General features: G+C 37.0%; 1 protein-coding gene across 25 annotated transcripts in view; it reads right to left on the minus strand.

Moving 5' to 3' along the window:
* LOC107271374 (potassium voltage-gated channel subfamily KQT member 1) overlaps nucleotides 1-19,036 on the minus strand; it is a 116,237-nt gene that overhangs the window by 30,697 nt on the left and 66,504 nt on the right. For 24 of the 25 annotated variants that reach the window (XM_025091685.1, XM_025091868.1, XM_025091166.1 and 21 more), the window contains 4 exons: nucleotides 13,486-13,620; nucleotides 10,817-10,899; nucleotides 3,659-3,834; nucleotides 2,570-2,692 (listed from right to left, as the gene is read on the minus strand). In XM_025091685.1, the coding sequence (XP_024947453.1) occupies nucleotides 2,570-2,692; nucleotides 3,659-3,834; nucleotides 10,817-10,899; nucleotides 13,486-13,620 (517 nt within the window). Of the gene's footprint in view, nucleotides 1-2,569; nucleotides 2,693-3,658; nucleotides 3,835-7,043; nucleotides 7,175-10,816; nucleotides 10,900-13,485; nucleotides 13,621-19,036 lie in introns of those variants that run through there. The other variant, XM_025091812.1, reaches the window with a different exon arrangement.

Below are 19,036 nucleotides of genomic sequence, written 5' to 3' on the forward strand. Positions count from 1 at the left end.
CCAGCTACCACCGGGGCAATTGTTTTTTTCACGTAAAGGCCTTCACACACAAAATAACGTAACGACGTAAGACGTAAGCGTAAGGAAACCAACCAATCAGAATCTAGTACTGTCCCCTCCACTTTTGTCCGTAAGACGTAAGCCGTAGTGGCGAAAAATATCGTAAGGATGAAATCGTTAGGGCTTACTTCTTACGGACAACCAATCACAAACCTTCTCGCGTTCTCGCTTAAAAGAACATTGTTTATACGTGAGACGAGTGGCTTTGATGTGCTTTGATATTGAATAAAACCAGCAATGAGTAGCAAGCAATGAGTAGCGATCATAAGCAATATTGTTCAACAGTGTATTGTAATAAATAAAATTATAGTATGTACAATGACGATACATTTTGATAAAAATGCGCAATTCTTTTTTGAGTGTGATTGGCCGTAGCTTACTTAACCTTACGCGTGTGGTGTGCGATGGTGCTTACTGATTACGGCTTACGGTTACGTCTTACGTCGTTACGTCATTTTGTGTGTGAAGGCCTTAAGCTGTACGATGCACAGATGTTTCATTGTGATTTCCTAAGTTACCAAACTAACCTGCTTATTTGCACCGATCCAAAAATCACCCACTACGTGAAAACTCGCATTCGCTCCGCTGTTGAAGAAAATAGTATGTGAACCGCGAGAGAAAACGGGCGTTTGTGCCTTGGATAAAGTTGAGAACCCCTGGGCTTCGCCTCGGGAACCTCAACTTTATACGCGGCCCAGAAACGCCCGTTTTCGCTCTCGGTGCACAATATACTATTCTTCAACAGCTGAGCGAACACGAGTTTTCACGTAGTGGGTGATTTTTGGATCGGTGCAAATAAGCAGGTTAGTTTGGTAACTTAAGAAATCACAATGAAACATCTGTGCATCGTACAGCTTACGTGAAAAAAACAATTTTGTGTGTGAAGGCCTTAAGCTGTACGATGCACAGATGTTTCATTGTGATTTCCTAAGTTACCAAACTAACCTGCTTATTTGCACCGATCCAAAAATCACCCATTACGTGAAAACTCGCATTCGCTCCGCTGTTGAAGAAAATAGTATGTGAACCGCGAGAGAAAACGGGCGTTTGTGCCTTGGATAAAGTTGAGAACCCCTGGGCTTCGCCTCGGGAACCTCAACTTTATACGCGGCCCAGAAACGCCCGTTTTCGCTCTCGGTGCACAATATACTATTCTTCAACAGCTGAGCGAACACGAGTTTTCACGTAGTGGGTGATTTTTGGATCGGTGCAAATAAGCAGGTTAGTTTGGTAACTTAAGAAATCACAATGAAACATCTGTGCATCGTACAGCTTACGTGAAAAAAACAATTGCCCCGGTATTAGCTGGTCGTTGGATTCGTCGGCAAATGTCACCTCACTCCTATTCAATTTTTCAACCTTCCACGTTTCCCCATTCGAGAATGGCCCGTTTTCGCTCCTCCCGAGCGGAGCAAAAACGAGCATTTTCTCTCCGCTGTTGAAGAAAACATATTATAGCATCTAGTGACTTACTTACACATATAACAATATATCGAATAGCGCAAAGCTATTAAAATATTTTAATAATAAATAGGGTGTCTTTATCTTGTCTGCGGACTCTGGCTATAAGAATTTGAGCATCACTAATGGGTTCTTTTGCGAAAATTTAAGTGATAGTTTTACATAGACACGTATAACGATATAACACACATTCCTGTGTAATTATTCTATTTTCAATTATGAGTGGATATAAGTTCGCGTAGAAATTATATGTATAAATTTATTGTCGTCCAATATCAATTAAAGGGGTAACGACCAATAACCAAAATCGATATAAAAGAAAACCTATCTTGGTTACATTTAGTCACACATTTAGTCACGTGATTACGTGCCTAAATTTTATTTAAATTAAATTAAATGCTGTTACATTTTGGTCCGACTATTATTTTATTATTGATTAATCTATTGTTTATATCCCACCGTCGATATTAATAATTGTAAGACACAGTACGTATATCCTAACTGAGTATTTTAACCCATAAGAACTATCTGTCATGAACACGATTATGATATCAAGTTTATTTCAATTTCAACCATTTTTACAAGGCTCATTTGATTTGTTCAAAACACATACTTAAGAAATTTACTATACCAGACTAGAGCATGATTAATTACTAAAATTTACATGATCCGGAATAACTAATGGAGAGATCATCTTAAATCACGATAGGCTGCCACAAATTAAAAATATAGTGAACCACGTAACCATCCAACATACATGGTGTACTCAACTATACTAAAAGTTCAAGAAACTTTACAAGCCCAATAGTTTCCATGCAGATCAATTACAATATTAATCTAAACATAGAATAACTATACTGATTGAACAGTTATGAATATGACTATATCAATATTTCATTTGTACGTTAGCTTCGCTACTTCTGCTTGGATCATAATTTTTCTCACTAATTCCTCTGCTCTCATAATTAACTTATATTGAGTATAAAAATGACGTAATTCGTAATTTATTTAAGAAAATTCGATTGTAAAGAAAAAAAGAGCTTCTTACCACTCCCCACCAGAGCGCCTTGGCGAAGTTGTTGAAGTGTTCGTCGTCTTTCTCGGCGAGGTAAACCAGGAAGCTGGCAAATATGAGACCCAAGAAACCAATGTAGAGCGTGGTAATAAGTTCCTGAAAGTATCAAGAAAGAACACGTGCTTTTATTCTAATAATGGCTCAGGAAGAAGGCGTTTAGAAACTCATTTTTTTCCACCCCTTTCTCATGGTCTTCTGTGACTCCGCAACTTGTAACTTATGACATACTTCTTTGAGTTGAAAGAGCGACGGCTGAGTGACGAGTGGGGGCAGGTTTCTATGTGGAACAACGTCAATTTCCGATCTGCTCGTTCGTCTTTCTAAGAACTCAAAGAACTTGCGTAATCGAGTCTTCGATCGTACTTTTCCTAAGCTCTCTTCATTCAACATTTATATCCTCTCACGGCAGCGCCGCAAATGAACATTTTTCAGCCAACGATGTCAACGATAATGAACTCGTGACCGACCACGAGGTCGATGTGGTACGCGGGGTTACAATCTTATTCAAGAGTTACATTTTCATCATTTATGTTAGAAGATTAATCTCTTTCAAGAGATTACGAAATTTCCCTCGCTCAGTAATTCTTCTTTACCGTTATATAATTCACGCGAAGAAGTGACTCTGTTGGGTCTTTTCTCAACGGTACCGCATGACGTAATACTACTGACACGTGAAAAAGTTTCTTCAAAGTTGTAGGAGTTCAAGAAACACTCACGGCAAAGTTAACAGTTTTAATCAGACTGCGAATACTCGTTCGAATTAAAAACGGATATCCATTTTTCTTTTCTGTCGTAATTTTTTGAAATATTTGTTATTTTCGCTTTCGAGGTCTGAGATCGCCTAGACGAGAAACGTGATTTTTTCGCACGATACTCGTCCATGACATTTATCCACATGTTATCGATATTGATAAGACAGCCATGGCATTTACTCAATAGTCCATTCCATATTTCGAGTGCCATAACGTTTGTCTCGTGGGAGTTAAAGGAGGAGATAACATTCTTACGTGCTGTTGTAAGATTGATCTAACAGTATTTATCTTTTTGACATATGTCACTCACCTGCCTATGGGCGTAAACCACGCTTCCAAGAAGTTTCCAGGTACCACCACGTCGATCCATTCGTACCATTCTCAGAATTTGGAAGAAGCGCAGTCCCCGAAGGGCGCTTGCCGCAAAGACTTGGCCGCTGCTTCTCATCCCGAGAACGACCAAGCTCGCCAGGATTGTGATTACGTCTAAAATAGAAAATTCGTTCACGGTCTTTATTCACTTGGATTTGCGATAATTGCTATGTACATAGATCTTACGAAAGACGCTTCGATTTTTAATCGCGCCAACGGATATCCATTACGTCTCTTATCTTCGAGAGCATCTTGTTAATTAATCGCATTGTCAATTTAATCGATATCCTAGATCCTTCGAATCAGTGAAAATGGACAGGAAATCCAATCAATGATTCAGTAAATATTTCAGTTTCTAATCAACTTTCGCGGGTGTAGACTCAAACGTGATCCCAGCCGTTGTGGTGAAACACGTTTATTTACATCAACAATTGCAAACAGGAACAAAATTCTAGAATAACAGTAGTGGAAAGAAGGAAAAAAAAAAGAAAAGGAGATCAAAGAAGAAAAGAGAAGAAACGAGGAAAAAGTGTAAAGAAAAAATGAAGTTAATGTAATAAAAAGAGAATATAAAGAACCACGAAGAAAGAGAAAGTGGAAGGTACTCGGTTGAACACGAGCTATGAAACCGGCACGTCTTAATTAGTTCGTTATCACTCGTGGTGCGCTAATTGGAGAAGCACCTTGTACTGCCTCTTCTTCTTTCACCTTTCTTCCATTTTTTTTAACTCTCTCGAGCTTACGCGTGGGTTATTCACACGAGCAAGAACTCAAAGCGAGGAGAAATTCACACCAAAAAATCGAATCACGGAGTGCACTCTGAATAATTTATTGTATTTGATTCAATGAAAGTTTTCCGATAGAACTTCGGTTCCTGGGGACTCCTGATTTTTTGATAATTCTTTAGAAAATTCATATGGTACAAATAAATATATAGTGCTGCGAGCACTACTAAAGCCTGAGGGTCCTACGACAGTTCTACGGCCTAGGACAGCGTGTTAAAGTATTGTCAAGTACGTCACGCATGTTTTCACGCTTTGCCACAACGCAAAGCAGCACCATCGCTCAGAAATTCGCCGATGACTACGGTTCCTCCTTAATTTTATATTCTCACCGTCTTCATAATTTACGTGATTACTCAATAAAGTGCTGTCACATTATCTGAATGCTCATTTCTAGATATACTTTGTGTAAAGTATGTTACTTTTATGGAATCAAAACAATGTTTTGCCAACGTTTCGAAAAGGTCAACCCATTAGACAGTGTCTCTGTTATCCTTAGAGTTTATTTTTAGTCTACGTTCACGGGTAGGTTAGGTCGGTTAAAGTTTGGTTTGGTTATATCAAGGCACCGACAGACAAGGCATACCAAGCTTTGGTACGGTGATCTGATGTGAGGTGAGGTTCGACAAGAACGGGTTAGGTTAGGTTAAGCAGTATTGTTTTCCCGAGACGAGCAGCCACGAGAACGAACCATCTCGAGTAAAATCTGGGTCATAGATAATGTCACTGGTGATGAGTGGTTCCTGTCCAATTAGCAACCTCAACCCGAGGGATTGCAATTAAATTTTTTCATTCCTTCTTAGATGGCAGCACGGCTAATTAGCTCCAACTATACATTCTTGGTGATTACTCTTCAACACTGTTGATGGCCCCCATCCGCACAAACTGCACAGCCTATCTGATAGCGACGGATCTTTGGCGGTTGGTACGTTCTACGTCCCTGATAATTGATAGACAACCTAGCAACGAGTTAACAACTACAACTGGCTAACATCTGGCTAACAAGAGCTGCTTCCTGGGGTACGTTCAGAAATTTACTGCCAGTACTACGATTATCGTCTCCTCCCTGTTTATCTGCATGTAGCTAAGTGAGACAAAGTTATACCTGCAGTTCCGACAGTAAATTGCAAAATTTACCCTTAATAAGGGATAAGAAGAAGCGTACTAATCCGTAAAATATAATTTCAGTATCTTTGTCCATGTCTTGCCGTGATATCTGTACCGAAATTATTCGAAGTCATTTCGAACAGTTTCATCTCGCGTTCTAATTTTGTTCGAGCTAGAAACTGATTAGAATAGCTGGCTTAATTAGTGTCTGAGCTGAAGCTCAATATTGGGAATTTCAAGGATGGGATTGGGGTATCTTAATTTTTTATAATTAATTTTTCATGAGATTACAATCAAAGAATTATTAACACTTGTAATTTTGGCATGGTCGATTCTTGAGTATGGGTCCGTGTTATTTGAACCAGATATTTTTTTTCTTACAAGTAATGTCTCAAGCTGTTTAATTAGCTAGATTCGATGGTTCGATAAAGACAATCGAATAGTAGATATTAAAGCATAAAGCCAATAGGATGAAGAAGAAGAAGAAGAAATAGTAGATATGAATGTGATTAATAAATCATTATAATATTTCTTTTATTTCCTTTATGTGTTAACAATCACGTATTCCTAACGAATTTCAGATCCGATACTGTCAATTTTGCTCAAATGTCTGTTTGAATTTATTCCTAAATTATCAGATGTTAAGAATAACTGGAAAAGGTCAGGCTTGAATTGAACAGAATATTTCTAGATGTAGATAATATAACTAATTTTAATAAAAGCTCTCTTTTATAACTAATTAGATGTTTTTACAATAAGCTAAGTATAATGTTAAATGAAAAACTTTTACCAAATTAAAAAATGAATAATATTAATATCCTGTTAAGTACAGTTTAATTAAAATATCCAATGCCACAGTAAAAGTCGTCTATTCTATAAAAGTTTTGCGGTAAGCAAATTCGGCCGTCACTTATGCCAAACTCGTATAAGAGTTCTATCCTAACATTTTTTATTATGAAACACAATATCTATATGTACTTATGTCAAACCCTAATTATTTTCCTATAAAAATATCAAATGACGATTTCAAATGTTGTAAATAAAATCGCAAATACATATATCTTCAACTTACTAATTGTACGAACTTCTACTGTTCATAGGGAGTCAAGTATAACCATTCACTTATGGTTTTTCAAAATCCGTACAGAAATACTTAAATAAAACAAAACCTGCCAAAATAAAAAATATATTGTATACATATATACATATTAATGTTCCTCATGCAATAATTGTATTGCGATGGTCTCTCAGCATTTTTTAACCTTTCAATAATATTTCTTAAATCCCCATCTCTACGAATTCAGAATTGATAAAAATTGGTGAGTGCCGATAGTATCCGTGGATTCCGAGTGATACATCCAATAAAAAACAAAGTTCGATAAATTTATACGAATAGTTGATTTAACAAATAAACTATTACTTTTAATTACTCACCCTCGACAGTTTCAGGACCGTACCCTTACGATAGCACGGTGCTGAAAAATCGTAATAAATCGCGAAAAACGCAACTTCCGTGCATTGCGGACCGTCCATAACGTCCATACCGCGGTGGTCATGGCCCGATAGGCACTGCGGTAATTCTATCGCGTCGCGGTACTGCGCACGCGCTAAGTTCAAACGCGCTTCGTTAACCCACCCTCAACCTGCGACCCGTTAGGGGCACTGTAGCGATTAATATGATAACTCTACGTCAACCTTAGAATTCGTAGTCATTGCACGACACTTTGCCGCTCCTCAGTTACATTTTAATTATGTAGTATTTGCACGGCATTTGTTAATTCGTGTCCTATCCGCATTTATTGTGCAATTCTCCATTCTTATGGGTTCAACAACTAAATTTGTTTTAATGACGAAATGCTGTTATCGTATACCATCCTGTGCAATAACAGTATGATATAGCATGATACAAAGGGTTAACACGGTAAACTGTGATATTTTTCCGAAAGGTTGTTATTTACGTAATGGCGGGAGTATAGGTATAATCAAAATAATATGAGGTAACCCAAGTCAAAATTTGAGACCTTCTTTAAGATCTACCTTTTCGAGTGATTTAGGCTTTCCAATTCAGCAGGCCTCGTACGTTTTGGACAATGCTTAAATTGTATTTACTAATGGAACGACAAGCAGTACGCGAGCCCTATAAACCCTGCGTTTTACGCAAATGAAAATTCGACTTTAGTCAGGTCTCAAGTCACCCCTATTTAAGCGCTATAAGCCTTTGTAGGTTTAATAAACCTTAGGTATATCGAATATTCGTGTCGACATGTGCGTTTATAAAGGAGTAGATTGTGCAGAGGGCTTAGTTAGATCTTAGATCTCGACTTGGGAAGATACATCAGTCATGAAAAAATATTAAGTAGTTTAAAAATTTGTTAATTTAAAAAAATTATATTTTTGCTATTTCATATTATTTAGTAAATTAAGTACAAATATTTTAAACATGAACCGCGCAAAAGTTTCTTTATATGAATACGATGAATTTAGTTATTTATAAATATTTCAAAATAGTAACGTGCTATGCCAGAGATATAGTCAGATTAATTGGATTAATTAATTAATGTGGAATATAGGAAAAAACATAATTTTTTGTTATATAAATTTATATCTTTAATAGATCAATTTCTATCTCATTAAATATATCTCGAATATACGTAAAGTATATTTTACATAAATTTTGCTGTATTTTACGAGGAAGCATATATCCTACGCGTACATATTCTGTAGGATACATGTAAGTCATAAGTGCGACCTGAAAAAATCATCATAGCACTTTTTATAAACGTTAAGATACGGAACGAAAAATTACGCGCAAAAATATATCCGCGTGACAATATATCTGAAAAACAGAATAACCGGCACATGTAGTAAGTATATAAAATATACAGACATATTTTTGGTAAACGACAATGCGGCAAAAAATGGTATATTCAAGATATACATAATATTAATAAAAAATACATATTTTTTACTATATTCCAGCGATATGACGTTTTTATAAAGAAACTTTAACCCTATCGTAAGTCAATCAAGTGGAGCTAGTTAGATTATAGCTTCATCCCTTTTTCATTGCACATTTGCATATTCCCCATAATTTTGTTCGTAACAACTTTTCCATCACAATCAATTTTGGTATTCGCAGTCTGGAACAAAATTACAACGAATAACGAACTTACTTAAACTTGGCACTTCCGATATTCACAGGTCCTCTTTTCTTTTCTTTTAATTTTTCTTCATCGTTGATAAGCTTTTAATAACCGCCGTTCCCTTTTGATTACCATTTTCTGTACAATACACCATTTCAGTTTTCCATTTTCTGAGTTCCCATTAATTCTATTTTTCCTTTCATGCCTTCTCTGTGCCTTTTTTCACCCAGTCTCTCTCGAAATATGAATCTTATATAATGATTTCACTTTAGCACAAATACTTTGTTATCTCATTGACCTCCTTGTCAAGTCGGTATTTGACAATGATAACATAGGTAAAAGAAAATTCTATTATTCTTTCTCCAACTAAGGTGTAATATACTCAGAAAATATAAATTATACTCAATGCATTTTTGTTGTATGTTATATTGAGCGTATTTTGTTAATTCAAGTATCCCTATTTATACTAAAATAAATTACAGAGGCAATTTAATTTTTATACCTCCTCTGCTATCTTTTTCCTCCTTCTTATTGTTTCATAGAGATTTAGATACCGGAAAGTAGATGCTGACACAACATGGCATTTAAAACAAAAAATAGACAACGAAATTGTCTCTGTATTTTAATCAGACAGAAAAGTCACGAAATTAGATCAGCATGTCAGGATCATAATGTTAACTTCGCCTTGGCCTAACTCGGTCGAATATAGTCTACAGTTTCTTCAGTTATAACTGATAAATAGAGGAAAAGGTCAGTTTAAATCTCTATTTTTCTATAAGGATTCGTCCCCTTTCACGAATTGAATCATTGCAATGAATAAGTGATGTTAGGAAAATAAAACCTTCAGACCTCAATAACATGAAAATTACTCTAGCGATTGTTTGCCCTATCTATTATACGGATAGTATTACCTCATTATAAACAAACTCATTAGAAGCAAATTCTCCTTAGCTCCGCTTGGTCAAGCTTTACACCTTCCTCCATTTAAACTCTGTGCATCAGAAACACCTAACGTTTGTGCATACCTCTCGTTATAATGGAATAAGCGATTACGTGAAATCATACGTGTTTCGCTTATAACGAGGAGAGGCGACGCTTAAGATACCACTTAAGCCTTTCACACACACAATAACGTAACGACGTAAGACGTAAGCGTAAGGAAACCAACCAATCAGAATCTCATAGTGTCCCCTTGAGGGCTTACGTGGTATCCGCGATTCCTGAGCTCGTTGTGTAATGAGGGGGACTCCAATTTTTTAAAACCCTATACCAATAACCTAACATTCACTTACACCGAGCTATAGTCGATCCACGAGTTCGATGTTTTGTTTTGACAGGTCTAAAGCCAATGGAGTCTCTAGCAAGGCACACTTGTCACTGCATAAAATGTATGTTACGAAGTATGGATACGCGTGCTTTTGCACTAAATATATTTTATTTTTAGATTTTAACATATATTTATGATATCTTATAAAAAATCAAATGTGATTTGCTAGAGGGTTGCATTGCTTGCGAACTATCAAAAACCAGATTGAACTCGTGAACCGACAATGGTACTGTATTACGTATTTCAATGGAGTGAAGTACGAAATGTAGAAGGAAAATTAAAGCCAAATTAAACGCGCGTTTGTACCAGATAGTACCATGCAAAATGTAAGAATTTCGTGCATTATTATTCGGAGTAAAAAGCCAAAGGAATTTAACCAGTAGTTCGTTCCTTCCCTCAAAATGAGAAATTCAACGCTATTTGAAAAGGTAGCATTTCCATCGCAGACGAGATTATGCAATTTCGCAAGCCAAGATCGACATTAAACTTTTAACGGCTTTCGGGATATCCTCCAAAATTTCCCACTTCTCGTGGAAGCTTCGAGACGTGGAAATAAAGTGAAGACTAGCGTGTAGGAGAAACAGGGAAAAGAAAAGGTTAAAAGAAAATTGCTTCGAAAATATCCAAGTGGGTGATTCGTTGAGTACAAAGTGTTGAAGTCTCCCGTTAAATTTCACAATCTTCGGCACCAATCAAACCTTACCAAACAGGCGATTAATACGACTTAAGCTACTCACCGATTATACAGAATGGTCGACGTAGGAACTTTAATCGTCCAATCGCTGTCTGATACCGGGAACGACATCCTGATGACCATAGTCTGAAAAAGAAAAAATATTTCTCAATTTTACGTCGAATCTTTATAGAGGTTACAAAATCTAAGAAATATTGAGAAAAGTCATTATATAATGCGAATAGTTGGTAATGTAAGTATCATTTGAAAAATGAGTCTAATTGTAAGTATTACGAATGGGATAACGAAACTCCGTAAGCATAGTCATGTGCCGCCTACTGGTGAAAACATGAATGTCGTTAGAGAAGTAGTCCGTAGTAACATCAGTTTCCGTAAACCGTACCAAACTATCCGTGTAAATACAGTTTCAGGCATTCGTCTGAGCCATAATCGGTTTACACCGGACCCATTGCACATGTTTTCTAGAGTTTACCTCGCGTCCTAAACCACCACGATGTAATCTATCAGCATCCATAGTCAGTTGCATAAGCAATTAGGACTTAGCCTGAATGTATAACGCACAATTCCCATAGAGAGCATAGGCCTAGGCTCACATAAATAAAGAACTTCCTACCCGATTCTTATCCTTAAGCATAGAAATATCTAGAATTAAGACACCGCCGCATTTGCCGTGCAGTGCGCGGAAGCCTCACCCCGTTACACCACCAGGTAAACAAGATCAACCAATAGTCTCATGATTGCCGGAAGTCGAAAACCGCTTCGGGTGATACTGGCGACTCGAAATCAATCTCTTTTTTACCGTGAGCGAATTAACATCGGACATCGATGCTAGTTCGAAGACCACATGGTATTTATGGTGTGTGGGTTGAAGAATCTTGAGGGTGCAGATGTAAAAGTAATGAGTGCAGATCATGTTTCTATGGACTCTGAGTGAGGAAAAAAGGAGAGGAAATGGAAATCATCGAAGAGCTTGCTCGCAGGACTTGTACATGAAATTTAACGATGACATGCCGCACATCCTAATTCCTTGAATGTCTGGACTGTCGGATCGATAATGTCATGCGGTAAGGGTCATAATCCGTCCACTTACTTTTCCGTAGCCCGAGAGTCGCCTGATTACTGGGCCAATTTGAAATCGATAATCGGCTCGCGTACCACGGATCAACGTTATAGCTAATCGATTCTCTTCCTGAAGAAGACGAAAACTTCCTTCATTGCGCAATTCGTGGAACTCCGAAACTAGCGACTACCGAGAAGAATGAGTCCGGATGTACAGTCATTGGCCGAAGGGAAATTGGCTCGCCGCAGCTTTGATCAGGTATAATAGTTGACTTCCACTACTGACTACTATTGTATGTGTCGAGATTGAAGTTATTGTGCAGTCAGTGATCGTTGAGAATGTAATGTTGGGAATATAATGTTTGAATGTCGTAATTTGGAGCATCTTTCCTACCTATTACACCTCCCTCTACCACCCCCACGTTCCCCTTTATTTTTGTCAACTTGGTAAGGCTAAAAGTAGCCGTCGATTTCGAAAAACCGGCATAAACAATTTTATTGCGGCACGTTGGAAGGCTGATATGACACATGTAAACGACCTGAGGTCAGAGGGGAGGATTAGACGGGATTGACGTCAGAATTCAATGTGATAGAACGAAATTAGCATTACGGGATGTTAAGTCGAGTCTACTTAATATTCGCATTCGCATGGATATTATGTAATCCACGCACATTTCTGCTGTAACATTAACCCCCAGAGGCCACACCTCTTTCCAATGACCTAGAGACCACACGGGTGCAAATATGGTTTTTACTTTTTTAAATCGTAATTCCTTCTCTCTGGCTTAATCTTTTTTGATCGATAACGGTATAAAAATGGGCTAGAACTCCCCTAGGAATTTGAATATTTCATTCGCGAAAGCGTAAAAATACATTGTCACATAGATAAATAGGTTTTTTCAAAAAAGAAAAATGTTAAATTCGTTTTTTACGAAAAAGTTAGTCTTTTTTTTTTTAAGAGATAAGTCGAAGACCCTTTGGGAAAATAAAGGTAAAGACCTGTACTGAAGTGGAAAAAAATCGTTTATTCAATAATTTATAAATAACTATTTTTAACAGGGGCTTGAAATAATACTGTCGTCGTCCTCATCTACAGAAACGGCATCTTTTTCAGATTCATCCGATCTGTCAGTCTGTCATCATTTTAGATGATGAAGTTTGAGACAAAGTTTATTTCACACAAATTTATCCATTATGACACATCTGGTATTTCCAATTAGCAACTGCAGTCCGAACTAACTCAAGTATGTTCAGTTCACATCAGGTTATAATGACTTGAATGGAGTTACATCGTTTTGTTCAGCATTGAAAAACTAAAGATAACTATTCCGGTCAAATTTGACCTATTTTGGCACGCTATGGAATAAAAAATGTTTAGATCGCCCGAAAGTTAAATGTAATATCAGCAAATGGATTTTGGTTTTCGTGTATTGATTTTGTTCGTGCGATTGAAATTATTACGATACATTTTCCATAAACAGTGTAATCAAGTGATTAATCGATGGTACTCAAGGTACTCAAGTTTTCGGGTTTTGCTTAGATTCCAATAAAAAATTCAATATAAGGTATATTTGTGAACCGGCAAGAAGGCTTGACATTAGTTGGCTAAAGGTAATGATATTTTATGAAAATATATAAATCTGAATGATTTACCTCAAGCAAAATTCCAAAGTGAACCACACGACGACCACCATTTCCATGTAGAAGAGTAAAACTCCAGCTTCTTTTTCGTATTCCTCTATCGTGCTGAATACCGAAAGCACCAGGCACATGAATACCATGCAGAATCTGAAACAGCCCACAGAATTCAGCGGATTAAGTTACCTGCCATTTCAATTATTTCATAGTATTTTAACATTATATAAACTATTATCAGGCACTTCTTATATTTGTCGATACATGTACATTGTAAGATGAACATTAATGATTTATTAGATACTCGTTACAAATTACAACTGCCATATTCAACCTCCACGTGAATTATTCTAATCGCGAGACATAGTATATCAGGTGACGAATTATAACTGTTATGCATATTTTTCATTTTTTGCAATTATTTTTAGCTGTTATAGTTTTGAAAAAAAAAAACTTGCGTAATGGAGCATCATTCCAAAAGCTGGAGCCGACAGGCAAGTGTCTATAACCAAGCGTCTATTAATTTCATTTAGGAAATAAATTGTGCGCTTCCATTATTGAGTACATAATATGTATAATGGTATTTGTTCAATATTAGCTTTGTGAAAATCAATGCATTTTGATTGATTTAGCAGCACGCAGTATGTATTAGAATAAAAGCGTCTAATACTATAATGCTATGTTATGTTATGATAACAAGGACATTTTAACATAATGCAGTATATGTATACATATTGTGACGTAATCTGTGTTATATTAACCCAGAGTCAGCGCAAATTCATCTATCGCTAACGGGGAGGGTGAACACAAAGAAAGGGAACACGGGATAGAATGCAAAAGAAAGAATATAATTAACAAAGTGCCCATACAGAAAAAGAAGAGAAATAGGAAATAAAATAAAGGGATCGCTATTATAAGAAAAAGCAGAACTAAAGATACGCACTAGACTAAAACTAGATAACTCAGAAATGAAAACAATAACAAAAAGGAACAGGTTGCTCAGGAGCTCGCAATGTCGCAACAGGACTTTAAATGGTGTGCTGGGGAGGGGGAACGGAAAACGGGGAACGGACTGATGGACAAGGGGGCTGGATTGAGAGGAGGTGTTACCAGCATTAAATATTGTCAAATCCAATAATAGTTTGGGCGCCAGCTATTGTGACGGCGTCGAGCTGGCGAGTGACCCACGGTCATCGAATGTTTACTCTACACGATGACACGGTAGTTGGGGAGGAGGCGGAAGGTGTCACAGGGAGGAAGGTTCCCGAATTCAATGGCTTCTTAGGAATTACATCGGATGTACAATACTCAAAAAATGGGAATGGAGGGATGAGAAGGGCGCAAAATGCTAAACTATACGTCGCACGCAATATACTACTCGGCCTCGCATTGGGGGGCAGAAGGCCAGTCTAGAACTCAAAAAGATACTGTCGCAAAAATGCAGGTCTACGTGGGACGTCTCGCTATAATCCAGAAGGGCTTTAGAAAATATAAGGGCGCAAAAAGAAAAGGGTGTGGGGGGGGGGGAAGCTCAATCAAGCACTCAAGGTACTCACTCAAACGTATCCGCAAGACTCGATATAATCCAAAAAATTGCACACTTTCATTCTCACTCAATTCGCAAAATTCACCCTATCGCTAACGATACCCTGGCTCGAAGTGAAGAGGTCTTCACGATTCCCAGTCCTCGTTTCCCTTGACGGGCCTCCAGGCTCTCGGGGAGAAGCTGGACCGCTGAGCTGAGAAGGCTACGCGCTGGTGGGACTCTCAGGGCCTCGCGGCTGGGTGGTACGGTGGTGTCTTGACCGACTCGCTGTTATGTTGCTTACGCGCCGGGCAACATGGCATCCTCCATAGTCAGTCAAATCTCCACCCGGGCACGTCCGCGGAGTTGGAGGGAAAGGCTCAACCCTTGTCACACGGGCCTCATGACTACCCGTGTGACGGGACTGCACCGGGAACTGCACATATGTACGTCGTCAGGGTGTCTATCTGGTCTCAAATTCCCCACGTGGTGGTCGCCATCAACGGTCGCCATCAGCTCCTGCCCATGCCAACCCTGCATTCCGATAACTAGGCAACGTAACCGCTCTTTCGAACCTTTTCCGGTGGTGGCTGTTGGGTCTTGTAGATGGTCCTCGATGTCTCCGAGCCAGTGCCCCAGGGAAATGGAGTTGAAGGGGAGGGTGAAGGGAAGGGGCCTTATTCTAAATACAATGGTTTTGAAACGCTAAAAATAAACAATAAACGATACTATACGGAATATGTAATGCTTGAAGCGAGTGGTACCATCGAGCTAGGAGGCGGGGAGGAGCTGCAGTAACATTTTTGTTACAATACATATACTGTTACAATATATTCAATATACTGCTATAACTTTACTTCATGATATATCCAATATTATCATTCCATCCTATTGATTATTACAGATTAAGTGATTACATGCGTATCAATACTAAATATATAAGTTATTTACTATGAAAATAAGTGGCTCTGATTAACGTTATTGTCCTTCTATCAGCATATATTCTTCTATGCACATCGTGTATACAGGGTGAACGTTGAAGATAAAAACTCATAAATAATTTTGCATTGATATATCACAAGGTGAAAACTGGAATTCAAACTCTTAAGTAGAATAGATTATGTATGCAGTACGATTCTTACAACAGAACGTCAGAAAAGTTTTAATTTACGCGGACCATGTAGCTTAAAATATGTATATTCAGCATATGACGAGAACAGCTTTTCATTTCGCGGCACGTCATAGAGATATGCATACAAATATATATGTTTTTTTTAACTTTTTGTATAAGCTACAAATTTTATACTGTTTCTGTAGAAGCTCGACAATTTCAAGTAATAATTTAAAATTTGAATCGTATCGATGGCGTGAGTATAAAATAAAATGTTATATACAATTTTGAATACAGTAAAAAAATTGTAATTTGATAATCGGTTTTGAGTAAGTTAGCCAAACGTTTCATACATTATTGTAAATTTTTACATTTATGCTTCATATAATTTTTTGTTTTAAGACATTTTTCTAATTTTTTGCACGATATACACATCGCATGCACTACCCGATATGGGTCTAATAAGAAAAACAACATAATATGTGTATACAGATTTCTGAACAGTGGCTCATATTTTCAGATTTTCTAGTTCATCACGAGCATTCAACGAAGTAATGGTCCAAGTATTAGGTACACGAATAATCAAAAGAGTCTGTTCTGTTTTATATCAGCTTCATCTTCATACGGCTACATATATGTATGTATGAATGCCCATGTTGTATATGTATACGTATATGATAACTGACTCCACTGACAAATGAGTGTACGCTATAGTGAGTCGTTGTATAAGTTGTAATAACATAGTTCTTCTGGTGGCATAGATGAAACTGCAAAATGTAGAAAATGTGGAAGAGAAATTGTCACGTGAATTCTTTCTATTATTACGAACTACAATGCAAAAAAAATAAATAGGAACTCCAGAACTATTGTAAGAAACTACATGTTCTTACAATGGTTAGTAGCAAATGTCGCCAGATTCGGTCACTCCTCATTACAAAAGTTGAGTCGCCTGTTGGACCTCGTAAGAACAACACCTTAGACAAATCACTAAAGCCAAAATACAAATAAACGATAGGTATGATATTCCCTGATATACGAGGGTAGGGTGAAAAGTTTTTGGCCAGACCTAGAGATGGCACCAGCAGGTCTAATTTTTCGCTTTTATTCTATAGTACTATGTCTCATTAGCTTGTATATGTATAAATTTTCAGGTCGATTGCTCTGTTAGTATACATTTAAGAGCCTACTTGATCAAGACGTCTCGATTGCTTACATGAAAAAATCTTGTTTCACCATGACAACGCACCTACCCATTCATCGGCCGTTGCGATGTCTAAAATCAACGAATTCAAATTTGAATTGTTCCCCCAACCACCGTATTCACCAGATTTAGCCCCCAGCGACTATCATCTGTTTCTTAACCTTAAAAAATGGCTCAGAGGTAAAAAATTTGATAGCAAGAAAGAGGTCATCGATGCTGTAAATTAATATTTTAAGGGACTTGATGAATCGGACTATAAAAATGGTATCACTGCATTAGAGCACCGTTATGAAAAATGTATTAGTCTTGATGGAGATTATGTTGAAAAATAAAGCAAAAATAGTCGAAAAAAGTTGTTTTTCTTTATCAAGCCGGAAACTTTTCATTCCACCCTCGTACAATCAGTTTTAAAAACAACGCCTTTGGGTTTCTGTTTAAATTTCTCTACATATATAGGCGGCTGTTTAATATTCCAATTCATATCGTCATCTCGACGAACACCTAGTGACTTTACAATTAAACTGGACATCTTAAGGGGAAAACTGGTTTCGAGGAGCGTCCGATTATCGTATGGGCCTCTGGCGAATCTCAACGTAGGTGGTGTACAGTACGTAGCACATATGTGGCGAATCATTATTATTGGTAATTTATGGGTCATGTGAAAAAGTATGGATTATGAGTGCATAACTTGAGAAATGTAATAACAAAGAATAGACATAATTAAGTTATGATAACATATAGTGAGGTTATTTTCGAATTATTATTTTGTCAGCAATCATTATGAACCATTGACAGTATTTTTTACGGGTAACAAGTGAATAAATATATAAACAAAATATATCACACTGTTTCTCTCTTTATAAGATTAACTAGGCAACGGAAAGACCAAAATATACTGAAAAATTTTTTATCGACCGCAATGACAAGATAAATATCATAATATGCACAAGAATAAGAAATATATATTATTTCCAATTTTCAATATACGTATTAATATATTTCAGAAAATCTCTCTTTTCAGTTATGACTTTTTTGTTATTTATTGAACCTATACGTATATAAGAGAGTACAGGATTTTGTGATGTAATTTAAGCTCTCGTTGTTGCCTCTTATCATATAATACACATATACAATTGACATGATGGCCAATTTTATTAATAGCTTTTCAACAGCGTAGAAATGGAATCACATATCAATAGACCTTTTAATTTTCGAGGTAAAATTTCAAAAGCGAAAAGTTCTTCAGTCAAATTGGATCGGGTTGTTTCGGTTCGTTAGTCGCCATGTTGTTTTTTTTTTGACATTCGAACCTTAATTGGGACCAGATGCAGGAAAGTTTAATCGTTAGTTTGGCCGTATTTTGTAGAACAGACATCAAGTCTATACCTATATATATATGACTTATGACTGATTGGTTTTCCTGACTGAGTTCATGCCTATATGTTATACTAAACGCGATAACCGAAACAAAATACATTCAGTTATCTCAAGGATTACTCTTCGCTATCATACGTCAGTTTATGGCTTTAAGCTTTGTTAGACTCCCATAATTGATTTAATCAGTTTTTATCTTAAGTAACAGATAGCACCCATCCTATTGACATTTTTCTATCTTCTTATAATTTAATTGTACGTGCTTCTATGTAACTTTAAATCTTTATTGGTTCTAACTTTTCCCTCAACTATCATATTCCTGTCCGCTTACTTTTTAAGTTTTAAGAAATTACGATCG

Source organism: Cephus cinctus, unplaced genomic scaffold, assembly GCF_000341935.2.
Source record: "Cephus cinctus unplaced genomic scaffold, Ccin1 Ccin1_scaffold0008, whole genome shotgun sequence".
NCBI lineage: Eukaryota > Metazoa > Arthropoda > Insecta > Hymenoptera > Cephidae > Cephus > Cephus cinctus.